General features: G+C 44.0%; 1 protein-coding gene across 2 annotated transcripts in view; it reads left to right on the plus strand.

The window, feature by feature from the left end:
- epc1b (enhancer of polycomb homolog 1 (Drosophila) b) overlaps positions 1-15,868 on the plus strand; it is a 30,307-nt gene extending 14,439 nt beyond the window's left edge. For both annotated transcript variants that reach the window (XM_058066859.1, XM_058066001.1), the window contains 13 exons: positions 9,617-9,776; positions 9,940-10,085; positions 10,175-10,381; positions 10,489-10,637; positions 10,714-10,849; positions 10,942-11,106; positions 11,227-11,316; positions 11,387-11,535; positions 11,618-12,003; positions 13,298-13,461; positions 13,548-13,686; positions 14,576-14,960; positions 15,440-15,868. In XM_058066859.1, coding sequence (XP_057922842.1) covers positions 9,677-9,776; positions 9,940-10,085; positions 10,175-10,381; positions 10,489-10,637; positions 10,714-10,849; positions 10,942-11,106; positions 11,227-11,316; positions 11,387-11,535; positions 11,618-12,003; positions 13,298-13,461; positions 13,548-13,686; positions 14,576-14,960; positions 15,440-15,512 — 2,289 coding nt within the window. In that variant the 5' untranslated portion in view covers positions 9,617-9,676 and the 3' untranslated portion in view covers positions 15,513-15,868. The remainder of the gene's footprint in view (positions 1-9,616; positions 9,777-9,939; positions 10,086-10,174; positions 10,382-10,488; positions 10,638-10,713; positions 10,850-10,941; positions 11,107-11,226; positions 11,317-11,386; positions 11,536-11,617; positions 12,004-13,297; positions 13,462-13,547; positions 13,687-14,575; positions 14,961-15,439) is intronic.
- The last annotated feature ends 152 nt before the right edge of the window (positions 15,869-16,020 follow it).

Here is a 16,020-nt window from a genome sequence, read left to right on the forward strand (position 1 = left end):
CGTTTAAATGTGTGTTTAAGAAAGCTGAATCCTACTGTGTTCAGTGTTTACATTTCAATAAATATTTGTTTAAACTTGAGACCTGCAATATTTGTTATCATTGTCATTTTTTTCATGTAAATTGAGGCAGCAAGAGCAGTATCGGCCGCAAAATTGGCCAAGATGATGGGAAAAAATCGGCATCCCCCCAAAAAAACATTGGTCAATCCCTAATATATAGCACATCTTGACTGGTTCAAGACTCTCCATCCTTGTATTTAGCAAACATCAACTGCTTGTATTGTTTATTGAATTGGCTCATCGTTGTGCATTGTTTGAGGTCCGTACTCAATCCATTCCATAGTTTGATTCCACATACTGAAATGCTATGGCTAGCATAACGTAGTCCTAGCATAGAAGTGTTTCAAATATACTTCTTCCCTGAGATCATATTTCTCCTCTCTTGTAGAGAAGTATTGGATGACATTTTTAGCCTTATGCATTATTTTAGCTGTTTTGAAGAAGAACTATATCAGCAAGTTGAAGTATTTGTGATTTTAGAAATAAGGAGTTAGTATTATGAATTATCCTTACTGACCTTTTTTGCAGTACATTTAGCGAGTGAAGATTGCTTTTATGGTTATTAGCCCACATTTCCACACAATAAGTAAGATATGGTAGAACCAGAGCGCAATAAAGAGTGTGGAGTGATTTCTGATTGAGAACAAGTTTTGCTTTGTTCAATATTGAAATATTTCTGACCACCTTATGTTGTATATTTGTATTATGAGGTTTCCAGCTCATATTTTCATCTATTGTGATCCCCAGAAATGTATTTTCCTTCACCCTTTCAATGTCTGCACCGTCTATTTGTATTTCCTGGTTTATTTGTATTTTCTTTCTGCTGTTAACAAACAGCATAAGTTTTAGTTTTACTCTTGCAACATCTTTTTAATATGCCCGTTTCTTCTCTGACTTTTCTAATGATTTGTTTTGTGCTCCCTCTGGAACAAAAGGCAGTGGTATCATCCGCAGATAATACCAGCTTTAAGTCTTTTGTGACTTTGGAGATATCATTGGTGTACAAGTTGAACAATTTTGGTCCCAGTATTGACCCCTGGGGTACTCCGCGTTTAATATATGAACTTGCAGATGTGTATTCTCCTGGCTTAACGTATTGCTTCCTGTCAGCTAAGAAGCTTTTGACCCAGTTCAGAACTAATCCTCTTATTCCGTACCTTTCTAATTTAGTTATTAGGATGTCATGATTGATTGTATCAAAGGCTTTTGTCAGATCTATGAATATTGTGGCTGCACACTTCCTATGATCTATAGTGGACTGCCTTTGTCAAATTGCACTTTTGTCCAAAATTCCAATCACAATTTTTCGATTTTGAATCAGTGTCACTTCCGTTATTGTCTGCATATTGAACTCTGGAAATACTCACCAAAATCATCCCTCTTCCTCGCCCTATTTGCTATTTCTTCAACACCGAAATTGAAGTAGAGAAGCATAAACGATCAACCGACAAACATCACAAACACTCTACTGCAAATCGAGTCAGTGGCACAGACTGCTACATGTGCATCACCAATAAATAGATAAGAAATAAACTTTAGAGGCGGTCTTTGCTTTTGGCGTCAACTTGTTTGCTCTGGGAGGGGCGGTGCCTTGGGACATGCACAGCCAAAGCTATTTGTACTGTAGTTTCACTGTTCTACCACTAGGTTTTCTGTGCACGCATGGTAATAGCTGTGCATGAATGTACTCATTTTCCTACATACAAGTACAAGTGGATAAATCTGGGAATATTCTTATGCACACAACTCTGCAGTGGTTTCTTGATGCACAATGCCACCGGGGTGGATCTCGTCATGTTCTACAGAGCGGGATCTCAAACAAAAATGCCTCTTAATCTTCATGAAATAACTACTCATTACACCCGAGCCCCATTCACACTCCAAAGCACTCCCGAGGACTTCTGGACTACTGCCAAAACCCATTTTCTAATCTTGTCTGGATAGGAGTTGATAACAAATGATAACCTTTTGAAGAGCTACTTGAAAAGTATTTAGGAGCTTCTGGTAGCTCATGAGCTACTAGTTAGAGACCCCCTGTATGAACTAAAGAATGGTAGCGTAGGTTTTCTACAACATTGGTAGTAGAAATGTGGTGAGTGCACATTTTTTTGCTGGACTCTAGTAAACTCTGGTAGAGCCAACTCCAGACATCTGTGTGCTTGTAATTGGCACCCCGCTCCCTGTATATCCACTCTATTATGCTACACAGACAATTGCTTTTGTTCAACTACTTGCACAAAATAAACACAGGACAGTGATAAATTGTTACTTACAGCTTGCTTTTCTGACTCTTCGACACAACCAAGTAACATTGGAAAGGTGTCGGATAGTCCTGTTTGGAATGGCCTTGACAGATGTAAATGGTTTTATCTTGCTGGCAGGGAATCACAACTCCAACCACTTCTGTATGATGTTTGCCTAGTTAGGAAAACTTAACAAATGGTTTTGAAACCTCTGTTGCAATCTTGCAGATCTTAGTTAACGTGATAGGACACCTCTTTATAATAACACATCGCTTTGCTTTTCCTTTCATGAGAAACACAGCAGGAGTGCAGCAGACGGCGAACAGCTTTACTCATTCCACAATTGCCGTTTTAAAGGTGGTGGGAAAAGTTTTTTTTTTAATGCTCTGAATTCAAAGAACCTCCATATTACTTGGATGCTTCTTATTCCTTGCTGACTAATTCTGCCACTGCAGCTGTAGCTTCGCTTCGGCTGGGACTTCTGCTCCGACCCTCACCTTGCATGTAGGGATGAGGGAGATTATGTATGGTTGATTTTGATATCATGCTGAAAGTAAATATCGATACTTCTATATATATCGCCCAGCCCTAGCCTGTTGGGTATCGTAGAGACGTGGCTCAGATCATTTGATGACGTCTTGGTGATGTCATATATCCAAATTAGGTGGACAAATTTACTCCCATCACAAACTTCGAGTCATAATTCTTTTAATTGTAAGTTATAGTTAGCCATTTTCAAGATACAAACATTTTAAATGGTAATATTAAAACTGAATCCATTCTTGAAATAAATTGTTTTACACATGCAAAACTAAACTATTAAACATGTTTAGTGTTAACATTTCATTAGCTGATGACATCAAAGGCATGCAACATAACGTGTGGTTATGTTTTCCATTTTTGTTGCTTGCGAATAGGGTGCTCACAAAGGACATTTCCTGATTAAAAAAAAAAACAGCTAACGACTATTACACATTATAACACATTAACTAGTCGATTACTAGTCGATTATTTTTTCGATTAAGCGATGACTGGATTTTGCCGCAAAGTGTCCAAGGTGGTATGTTGGCCACACAGTCACGAGATCAGGAGGACCTCGATTTGATTCTCTGCTTGGGCATCTCTGTGTGGAGTCTGCATGTTCTCCCGTACGTGCGAGGGTTTTTCCGGTTTCCTGCCACATTGCATGTTAGGTTCATTGGTGACTCCAATAGGTGTCCATAGGTATGAATGTGAGTGTGAATGGTTGTTTGTCTATATCTGCCCTGCGATCTGCTGGCAACAAGTCCAGGGTGTTCCCAGCCACACGCCTTAAGTCAGCCGGGATAGGCTCCAGCTTACATCCACGACTTTAGGGAGGATAAGCGGCACAGAAGATGGATGGATAACTGGATTTAAACAGAGTTTTAACTCATTCACTGCCAGCCATTTTCAGAGAAGAGAGCTTGCGTGTACTAAAAACCTTTTGTAGCACCACCATGGTCACCCTATTTGTCACAATTGCGACAGAGTAAACCAGAATAGTCTCCGCCAGAGTAAGCTGCCTCAGTCAGCAGGAATTCCAGCAACTTCCGCCGTCTTCATATTCATGCAGTTGCTGCTGATTGAGTCTGAAATTCACACACAAGATGCATAAGACTTTGGTCTGTAGCTCCTGTGAAAAAAGCAAAAGACATCCATAGACAATGAGTCAAGTTCCACGTCTTTATTCAGAAATGTAAAATTTGAACTGACGGCGCAAATAGGTGGTTGCTAGGTTGCTTCATTGCCATTAAGGTTGGGCAATATAGATATATCACAATATTTTTGGGGTGTATCACAATTAGGCTGTGACGATTACTCGGATAATTAGAATACCTCGATTACAAAATGTAGTGGGGGGCGTTCCACGTTTTGAAAAATCGCTTATGTCAATAACGTGCCTGTGTCACCCAAGCGGAGGACGAAGAAGGAAGTGGGTGTTTGAAGACGCGGGAAGATTGAAGCGGCAAGACAACGAAGGACAGGGAAAATGTAATGTAAAAAACAGACATAAAATGTGGCTAAACAGCAATTGGAACATCGTGACTTATATCAGTTTAAGGCCGGGCTTGGCGGTCGCTGTCGCCGTGTGCTGCTTTGCGCCAACAATGAAATCCTAGCATTTGCTGGTGTGGCTGGTGGATAACACAATTCTGCGGTAAGATGCACACACCTTTCACAATTGCCACTCGTCGAAGCCGCTATGTTGTGTGGAAAAGTAACTTGTTTGGTTGCGCCATTCATGCCATTGCAACCATGTTTATTTCTTATGGACTTGTTAGTTAATGTATTTTTGCCTGCCTGACTAGTGGTGTCATTGGCTTGTTTTTGTTGTCTTCCCTTCGTTTTGGCACTTACACTATGCACTATGTCCATACTATGTCCATATCCACTGGCAACGTGATACCAACTTCACCAATATGCAGAGTGAAGCTTCTTGTCATTCAGCCTCTGCGGTAAAGAGGAGAGAGGAAAACAAGCTTGCGTGTCAATTTGAGGCCAGCAAAACTACCAACTTCGATCTTTTTAAGTCGTCCAATTAATGGATTTATTGATTGACAGGCCTAAAAATCAATTAAAACGGGGTTTCATTCATTCGTTTTCTACAGCTTTATCCTCAAGAGTCATGCTGTAGCCTATCCCAGCTGTCTTCGGGTGAGAGGCGGGGTACACTTTGGACTGGTGGCCAGCCAATCACAAGGCAGATATAGACAAGCAACCATCCACACTCACATTCATACCTATGGACAATTTGGAGTCGCCAGTTAACCTAACATAATTTTGGAATGTGGGAGGAAACCGGAGTACCTGGAGAATAGAACACTTAAAGTGTCGGAGATCCCAGAGATATTGTCACTAAAGCTGTACACACCGTTTCTGTTGCACAAATTCAACACACAAGACAAGCTGTAAGTATTGTAATGATGACAAGTTGTGATGGCTGCTGATACATCCCATGAAACTAATAGCCACTTGTAACTCTGAGCTAGCTAGATGTTGCCAGCCTGGCAGGTAAACAAAAATGTGGAATGAGGTTGAAAGGAATGAGGAATCACGCATAGTGGCATAAATATCATGTGACAAATTGTTGTCAATTGACTACACATTTTACAGGCGATTGTCTGTATAGTGTCTGTATCAGCAGATATACAAATTCAGGCATTGGTTGTTCATCAGGAAGGGCATCCGGAACATAAAGTGCTCAAGCCAAAATCATTATGTGGAAGATCCGCTGTGGCAACTCCAAAGTCAGGAAAAAGCCAGAAGAAACTAACAAAGTCAGAAGTAACAAAATGTGGAAATGTTCCTCTCTAGTTCAGAGGTCATTGCTAGCCAAATTTGTCAACAGCAATATGTGGGAAATATGTACATCTGAGAAATGGCTGTGCGCAGCAGTGTATAGAACTATTTACATTCACTGTCTCATTGCCACTGCAACAGGACTGTATTTGTCAGACTTAAATGTCTATTTGGAATAATGTCAAGTTTCTAAGGTGAGTGACTTATGTTTGTGACCAGTCTGCAAATTTGTGTTCATGCAGTGGAATGCTGTGTCGCTGTTGGATCTTAGCAAAATAATCTTTCCAAATGCCTTGGAACACAAATGGGGCAAAACTGTGAATGAACGGATCCTAAATGTAACTCGGCTACCTTAACCTCCATTCATATGGGCGTATTTTGCAGTTGAATTACTCTCATCCTGGCTCCTCCCAAACTGTCACTGCAGGGGAAAACATAAACACACTTTCCCTCCAAAAGTCAACCGCTGTGTGGGACAAAAGCAAAGCGGCATGCTGTTGTGTCAACACACCACATGTTGGTGGCCCAGTGCCTGGCCCTCTGCAGCAGCTTTAGACGTGTGCAGCATGCAAGATGGACAATAACATAGCAGCAAACTAGTAGCTTACTAGCCAAGCAGACAGCGTATCTATTGTAAACTATAAGCCTGACCCTAGTTTCAACATTGAGATTGAAGATTTTTTTTTTTTTAATTTTACAACAGGTCTCAACTTGGCCAAAAGTGAAGTTTGGATTGTGATAAGTTTCCTGTTGTTGCAATTGGTTCCAGACTCGAGCGCAATAAGTGAATTTCTGCAAAGTAGGATTATTATTAATCAGGGTTGTCAACGTTGACGCGTTAATGGAAGTTTTCTTTAACAGGACTACATGTTTTGATATGTGCACGTCCTGTTTGTCCCTTGGCCCACACCATAGTTTGAGGCAGCATGACTGCTGATGTGAAGCCAGAAGCGGGAACAAATACAAGAGAGAAGTTACTGGTGTACTGCAGGTATTTTTTTTTAATTGTCAGTAGTTTACAGTGGTATCGTGGCATACGGGTGTCCCAATGTGTGTCAAATAGCGTTAGCCCTTGCTAGTGTTTGCATCGTGCTAGCTGGTCACTGGGAGATATTTTCATTTGTATTTTCATTTTATGTATCTTATGCAAAGCTACGACAGGAAGAACATTAAATTATAAGCACTAAATGAACACAGAGCCACCGTCCACAAGCCTGCAGGATTTTTTTCCCCCCAGAGATGTGCACTAACAAAGATCTACATTAGCATGCTATAAGGTCATCCAATCTTACTTCAATGCATTCCCACAGCATTTGGCCCAAATTTGAGGCAAACGAAAAAATCTGAATAAATTGCCTACCTTAATTGCAAAGAGTTCAAGGATTTTTTTCTGCAACACGCTTAAATCAGCCACATGCTCACGTCACCCATGCAGAGAACAAAGAAGGACGCAGATGTTTGAAGTCCCGGGAAGATTGAATAACACCCTATTATTACTGTTTTCAAGGAATCATGGAATTGGCCAATCAACACGGAATTACAATCTCATGGAAGTTGACATGTTGTGAAAGAAATGTTGTAATTGTGAATATAAGGAACGTTTGTGTGGATAAATATTTCCCCAACGCACCGCTCATTCATAGCAGCATGTCCCCACAAACGGTAACGAGCCCCCCTGAAGTAAGTTAGAGAGAAAACACTTCATGGAGCGTGAGCTCACAGCAGTGGTCAGTGTAAGCTAGCTGGGTTAGCCGAGTTTTGCGGACTGTGTGTGGGGGGGGGGCAAAGTTGTGTTTTAGGTAATGTAACCAAGCTTTTTAGGATGCCCGTGTCTGCTGAAATAGAATATTATCTTTTTTAAATAAATATAGAAAAAGTTCAGTATAACGTGCAATCATGCTGAACTCACGCTAGGCGCTTCATCTCATGTTGTCACGACAGACGGTAAACATGGTCGATGCCGTCTTGATATAGCAACCTTTTGTCTTTTTCGCTGTTCACTCTCGCTATGCAGCCTCTCCACCTCCATATCTCCGCGGGGATATCCGATCATTCGGCGTAGCAAAGAGATGCTCAAAGCTAACAGCTGCTCCGGAGTGTCAACAATGGCTCAAGCTCGAAACTTAACACCAAAAGCACCATTAAAGACTAAAAACACAGCAGGAGACGCGGCGCTGCTGTAACTAGCTTGCACCTGGGCAGCACCATCATCTTGAAACATGAGACCTCTGTATCAAATTGATATTGTGCTTATTATGGATACTTAAAAAAATATTGGTATATCGCCCAGTCCTCTATACATACATAGACATTATTCCTCTGAATGTCGTCATCCATCCAGGTCATAGTATTTCCAGGTCTAATCAATTAGCATTGCATTTTTGTCAAGGACTCTCCCACCGATACTGCGTGCTATGCCTCGATCCCCATGTTTTGTTTATTAGGTATTCCCGCTTTGCATAAAACACCCATAAATGTTTGTTAGATTAAGCTACAGCTGTCCACCATCTTTAGGTGTAAAGTGTTGACTACATAAGTCAGCATTCATTCATTCATTTTCTACCACTTATCCACACGAGGGTCGCGGGGGAGCCTGTTCCAGCTGTCTTCGAGTGAGAGGAAGGGTACACCCAGGACTGGTCGCCAGCCAAACATATAGACAACCATTCAAACCACACCCACATTCATACCTATGGACAATTTGGAGTGGCCAATTAACCTAGCATGTTTTTGGAATGTGGGAGGAAACCGGAGTACCCGGAGAAAACCCACACATGCACGGGGAGAACATGCAAACTCCACACAGAGATGGCCAAGGATGGACTCGAACTCTGGTCTCGTAGTTGTGTGGCCTGCGCGTTAACCACTTGGTCGCAGCACAAACATTAGATACAGTGCCTATCATAAGTATTCACCCCCCTTAGATGTTTTGTGCTTTTTTTAACTCAAATTTATTGGAAGAACCTCTAATGTCAAAGTGGAAACGGATTTCTACTCTACAAAGTAATGTTAATGAAAACATTATATTATGAAAATAATTGTTTGCATAATTATTCACCCCCTTCATGTCAGTATTTGGCAGATGCACCTTTGACTGCAGTCACAGCAGTGAGTCTGTTTGGATAAGTCTCAATCAGTCTTTTATATCTGCCCACTCCATTTTTCTTTGCAAAACTGCTCAAACTGCACGGATATTGGGCATGAACAGTCCCTTTCAAGTCCAGCCACAAATCCTCAATCCTTATAGGATTGAGGTCTGGCCTTTGACTTGGCCACTCCAGAACAGTTATCGGTTTCTTTTCTAAACACTCCTGTGTAGATTGTAGAGGGCGACCTGATTTAGGCAGATTCACACAAGTGCTATGTACCTTCCATTCCTCATGATTGATTTCACTGAACTCCGGGGGGAGGTTCAATGACTTGGAAATTTTTGTATCCCTCCCGGAATTGTACATCTCAACAACCCTTTCCCTGAGTTGTTTGGAGTGTTCTTCTGTCTTTGTGATGTTGTGGTAGCCAGGAATACAGTCTGGAATACCAGTCTCTGGACTCTTCAGACACTGGTGGTTTATACCTCAATCACTTGAAACACCTCAACGCCACTCAGATCATCTTCATTGCACTAATTGTGGTACTATTGGCAACAATTTGACATTGCATCAGACCATTAAATTAAAAAGGGGGTGAATAATTATGCAAACAATCATATTGCTTTGTAAAAGTCTGCTTTCACTTTGACATTAGAGTTTTGACCAATATTTTTTGTGTTTAAAAAAAAAAGCCCAATTATTTTGACCATGGTTGATTTATGAATGTGATAAAACATCCAAGGGGTGAATACTTATGATAGACGCTGTACAAGTTCTAATATGGTTGTGGCAAGTCACTGTGTCTCTCAAGACAAGCAGCTCATGTCTTACATGTCAGAACACCTACTCCCTTTGCATACTTGCTAATGTACCTCTAACCCCCATTACCCCTGTTCCCTTCAGGAGCATCATCTCCAGCGGGCAATCTCAGCACAGCAGGTCTATGGCGAAAAACGGGACAACATGGTCATCCCGGTCCCGGAAGCAGAGAGCAACATCACCTACTACGATGCGCTCTACCCTGGGGATTACAAGATGCCAAAGCAGCTAATTCACATACAGCGTAAGTGGGTACCGAGGACAAATGTGAAAGTACTGATTCGACTGAAAGATAGCTTTTGTAATGTTTTACATGATCGTTTTATTTTTTACTGTTTGTTCATTATGGTTTGCTGCATATTGTCTTCCATATGAAAATGATGTACATTGCTATTTCTTTCCTCCAGCTTTCAGCCTGGACACGGAGCAGCCGGACTACGACCTGGACTCGGACGACGACGCCTTTGTCACCAAGTTGAAAAAGAAGATGGAGATCAGCCTCCTGCAGTTTGAGGAGATGATTGATCGGCTGGAGAAAGGCAGTGGACAGCAGGTTGGTGTCTGAGCACCTGGTTGCTGTGTGAGGAACAACAATGACGTCTACTAGAATGTAAACATAATATCCGCATCATGTCTACTCAGCTGGTTAGTCTTCCCGAGGCCAAACTGCTCCTCAAGGAAGATGACGAGCTCATCAAGGAGGTCTTTGACTACTGGAGCCGTAAGAGGAAAAACAGCAAGGCCCTATCACTCATCAACATCATCAAGCAGGAGAAGCGGGATGGCTCTAGCACCAGCGATCCTTACGTGGCCTTTCGACGGCGCACCGAGAAGATGCAAACCAGGAAGGTGGGTGCTCGGATTAGTGGTTTGAAGTGTGTGAACGTCAGAGGATTCGGGTATTATGTTGCTTGAAAGTCAGTTTTGTTCTTGCCTTTGCTCCCTTCTATCATCAGAACCGTAAGAATGACGAGGCGTCCTATGAGAAGATGCTGAAACTCCGCAGGGATCTCAGCCGAGCAGTCACCATTTTGGAGATGATCAAGAGGAGGGAGAAAAGCAAGAGAGAGCTGCTGCACCTCACGCTGGAGGTCTTTGAGAAGAGGTCCGTTTGGCACTCGCGTGTGTTGTACTGTGGCTCAGCATCAGAATAATAAAAGACGATTGTTTGTCTTCCTCAGGAACGTCATGTCAGACTTCGGCGGTGAGGTTCTAGCCGAGGTTCTTGCAGAGCGAGCTCTGGTGAGGCCGCAGATTATTCCCCTGGTACCACTCACCAACCAGTACCACATGGACCACAAGGAGTACAAGTCCAAGGTGAGCAGATGATCAAGCACATATTCAAAGTCCTTTTGTAAAAGTCCTTTGGTCCTACGTCATGGCGTGAACGTGTCTCTGTTCTCTTCAAGCCTGACAAGACCGAAGTTCCTCGTCAGAAGAGGAAATACGAGAAGAAACAGAAGGTGTTGCCTCTGTCAGCCGTCACCTCCCACCACCACGGTCCGGCTGTGTTCAACGCCAAGGATCTCAACCAGTATGACTTCCCCAGCTCGGATGAAGAGCCTCTGTCTCAGGTAGCAGCACTGAAGTGTGAAGTAGTCTTAGTATGCCACCTAGAGGTACTTTTTAAACATACAAGAACACATGGAACCACAATCAATGTTCACACTGACGTCTGACCATGGTGTCTATAGCTCCATTCAGGCTCATCAGAAGCCGAGGAGGAGAATGACCCAGATGGCGCATACGCCTTTCGCAGGAAGGCCGGCTGTCATTACTACGCTGTAAGTGTCACGCCCATCATCAAGAGCTGTCAACATGACGACGCATGGCTGAGTCTTTGTGTGTTTTCAGGCCCGTCAGGATCGAGTGGGCAGCTGGCCATGGTCAGCGGGCTGGGAGGGGGGCCTGGCAGGAGCCCGTTACCGCTACAGTCTCACCACGCTCACGGTGCCACGGCGGTGCCAGGGTCTGGCCCGGCGACGCGTGGGTCGAGGGGGCAGGTAGTGAGCAATTAATTTATCAATTCTATCTATTAGGGTAGAATAACAGCACCCATGATTATGTTCTCTCCTTCCCTGGCAGGGTCTTACTGGACCGAGCGCACTCAGACTATGACAACGTTTTCCACGAACTGGACCCTGATATGCTCGACCCGCCTGTTCCAACGAGTCCGCGTTCGCCAGCCGCCAGCAAGTTTGCCAGTACCTCAGAAACAAATACCTCAGACAGAAGCTCCCCCCCGCCCTCCCCTTCGTCGCACACGGACCTCAGTCGGATTCTTTTGAACATAAAGTCGTGCCGATGGCGGCACTTCAGACCACGGACACTACCACTACACGAGCTGGACAACGCCCACCCTCTGTTCCGCAGGCTGAGTCGAGGCATCAAGCGCCCGCTCTCCGCATCTAACTCTGGACTTCCCTCTCAGCGCCCTGGACGGGTCGTCCCCCCTGCCCCGCCCCCTATTGGTAAGCCTTGTGGCGTCTGTGTGTTGCATTAAGACTGTAGTTGTGTGTAGTGGTGTGTGACTTATTTACTTATTTTACTTATTTACTCTTAACTTATGTAGGGGTTTCCCCTGGATTTTTTGAAGCTGTCGTGGTGGGCTGCATGGGGGAGCAACTGCCCCAGCTGTGTCGTTCCGCTGCTGCGCGTGCAATTATATACCTTTTTTTTATGACTGTTGAAAAAAAAGTTAAATAAGTTAATAAATGATTCAACCAGCAGGACATGAACTGAGAACATTGCTAAACTTTTAATTTAATGGCAAGTTAATTTAAGTTGCTGGGAGCTCTAAACTAGGAGTCTACAAGAACCTGCTTATGTTGCCTGACCTCTTTAGTCCAATAGTACGAAAGTACAACATTTAGTACTATCTGACACAAACCTAAATTTAATTTGGAATTTTCTGTAATATATTTTGTTCAAAATAACACGATTAACAAAATAACCAATAACAAATATTTTTGTTAGGCAAATTAAAGACAGGAATCCATCTTTTTTTTACAATAGCCCAATAGACCCAATAGACTTTTTTTTACAACACAATAGACCAAATATTCTTTGGTCAACTCAACATCAGCTGGTGAGCTACCGCAACACAACTAGTGTTTTGAAGACGAGCCATAAGTATTATAATAAAGAGAGCAAGATTGACTTTAAAATAATTAAGTTGATTATGATTGATGTTTCCCATGAACATAGTGTTCACTCATAGCTCGCTCGTGGGACAAAAACAAGCTAGCTAGATGCCCCCAGCCAGACAAAATGTGTAAATAAAAATGGCAGACAGTTGAATGACATTGAAGTATGAGTGATGAAGCTCTGATTGGCGTGCTGTTCTCCTAATAAGAAAGTCAACGCAAGACATGTTGCATATCTGTGCCAACAAGGCAGACAAAAAGTGCAGTGAAACATTTTTATGATATTTGAAATTGTTTTCAAACTAATTGTGTTCAATATTCGCAAAATTCATTTTTAAGGTGTGGTGGCTTTTATTTTGCCATGGTTTATCGAACCATTACACATGTAGGGGAACCCCCTATATGTTAGTCCTGATGCCGAGTTGATCCTGTGATTAAATATAGTTTAGGAGGCTAAAACGTCTACTTTATTGCGTTGTGTACTATGCACATGTGTGAGGTGCACAGCATCATCATCATGATGGTTATGAGCACATGTTAAGTTCTAACCTGCTACTTGCATTCAGAGCTCTCAGTGATGGTTCGTGTGTGTAACAAACAGTTTTTTGGTTTGTGTCAGCTTTAACAGCTGAGCAGTTCCAGCAGCACCATGAGCAGCTGGTCCAGATGCAGAAGGACCAGCTGGAGCAGGTCCAGCAGCAGCAGCAGCAGAAGCAGCAGCAGCAGAAGCAACAGCAACAGCAGAAGCAGGCCAACAGTGGCACCACTGCCAACAGCACACAGGTGCGCTAACATCCTCTCTTGCTGCCTGCCACAGCGCCCAACTTGCCGCCATCACAGCTCAAACACGGTCCGCCCCTCTCCCACAGGTCGCAGCCAACATGTTGGACCAGGCCAACGCTCAGTTCGCCGCCTCAGCCCTCATCACGGCTGACCAAATTCTGGCTCTGAAAACCAAGGAGGAGCTGAGTCTGGGAGGCGGAGTCAATGGCGTCCTCTCCCCCTCAGGTATGAACATGCTCTGAGAATGTTTCACTAAGAGGTTAAAAAAATGAGCAGGGCTGTTTTAGATCAGGGTGTTCTGGCCCTGGGGCCATTTGTGGCACGCAGCTTGTATTTTTTATTGTTGCATATTGTGAAACTAAAATGAAGATCAAATTAGGATAATTGGCAACTAAATTGTCCATTTGTGTGAATGTGAATGGTCCTTTGTCTGTGTGTTCTGTGGCCCCTGCCTCTTGCCCAAAGTCAGCTAGAATGGGCTCCAGCAAATAGGCAGCAAATATCGCAAGAGACACACATGAATTTTCAAACCTGCAGACGGTACGCAAAGCCTGCAGGAAGAAGATTGAGATGCACATTTTTTTTCTGCGTACACAGAAAAACCATGTACAGTGCAAGCCGAGGAAGGAGTGTGTGTGTCGCAAGTTTAAAAGTACATTGTGTACATTGGACGGCAGTTACGATAGACATAGGGCGCCGTGGGAAGCCAGTTGGAGCACGCCGGCCACGGTGGCGATCAGCTAGCTGCAGCAAAGGGGGAGGAATGACACAATAACCAGGATGCGTGCCGCTGTGACGTATTGTTGGACAGACATCCGTATCGAATCATGACCCCCACAACTCTAGTTAGGGCAAGCGGCATAGAAAATCAATGAATGAAAGAACAATTCCAATCTTTGTCACCTCTGACACAATAAGATTTTGGTTGCTTTTTTCATGTGATGTGACCTCCATCACTTTGTTTTTTACAAATGTCCAGTTTAGCTTAGCAAGAGGATCCTGTATTCTTTATTTTTCTTTCCTGTATGTGGTCTGCTGTGCACACCCCAGATCTAGATGAGATGTTAGAGTCTGCATTAGCTTACATCGTTTCTCATGGACTCTTCTTCTTCAGGTGTCTACAAGGGCTTGCACCTCTCGAGCACAGTCTCCCCTTCCCTCGCCGCCCCGGCACCGCCCACCACTATGTCCACCTCCACCTCGCTGCACCCAGGCACCACCACCAGCTCCACCTCCACGCCCGCTAAAAACAACAACAACAATGGCACCGCCCACCTCGCTAGCGCCACAACCACTAACGCCACTCAGGCCCCACTGGGGAACAGCAACAGCCTGCGCCTGGGCCTACCCGTCGGCAAACGAGCCCATGCCCCCCGGACGCTGAGCAGTACCATGTCAACATCCGCCTTAAAGCTCGCGCACGCAGCAGCCGCCACCGCTAACTGTCAGAAACCCAAGGTCACCTCCGCTTCTGCATCACCGCTAGACATGGTGCCCAGGTGAGCCATACCTGACACAACCGTTGTTCTTGTTGCTGTTGTTGTTGCTCCTTCCAGAAAACTTTTTCCACCAAGCACTACATTCTTGTTAGCAAAACAGCTGACTTGCGTTTCAGCAAACTATTGCAGTACCAGGCTCAGTGTGCTGATTGGTGGACAGACATTGGTCACATGGAAATGAAAAAACTTACTGTACCATGTCCAACTTTTTAGCCTCCAGTTAGGGCAGTGCTAGGGCAGTGCTAGGGTGCCTACTGGGTGGACTTCAACTGTGACATCAGTTGGATCAAAAGAGTAGTAAAAACAAAAAATACCCTTATACTGTATATTGACACGGACACGTTACATTGTACACGCAACGGTTAGCTCGCTGGCACGTCAGGATGTACCAATCCAAACCTTGGAGTGTATGGGAGCGCTTGGTGGAAATGTGACTTAAAAAGCCAACCGTGTTTCTAACGGGTGTGGTGGTCTTGCAGGGACAACCACGAGCAAGACAAGGCGCCGCTCAACAGTCTGTCCGAGAACACAATGGCCATGGAGGTGACGTAGCCAGCGGACTCATCTTAGTTTTTTAGGTGCTATGCATCGTCCGTTAGGCTTGAATGCAAGCGGCGGCGGCGGCGGACTGAGCGCAGCGAGGCTGTTTCTGCGGCGACTGCTCCGAGAGCCAATTGCGATGCTCGTCTGATATATACCCCCTCCCCCCTCCTGCCCCCATTTCCATATTTGTTACTGTTAATAAGAGATTGTCTGTAAATTCTTAATATGGCAATTATATGTACAGTACTGAATATTTGTACCCCCTCCTTGTATATAACATTACTTGAATACAGAATTGTTCATTTGTGATGTTTTGCACTCGACATATTGAAAAAAAAAATCCAAATTAAAGAGAACAAACTGCAGCTGGTGCGACAAGTGTCAACGTGTCATGACGTGCACGTGCGTGTGCACGGAGCCCGCTCCCTCTATTTATTGTGCCGTGTTTACAAAGTCTGCAATGCCACGCCCACTTTTTGTTTTCCTGGCGCCTCCCCTCCCTCCTACCTGCGGTGCG

The sequence above is a fragment of the Doryrhamphus excisus genome, chromosome 1 (assembly GCF_030265055.1).
Source record: "Doryrhamphus excisus isolate RoL2022-K1 chromosome 1, RoL_Dexc_1.0, whole genome shotgun sequence".
Lineage (NCBI taxonomy): Eukaryota > Metazoa > Chordata > Actinopteri > Syngnathiformes > Syngnathidae > Doryrhamphus > Doryrhamphus excisus.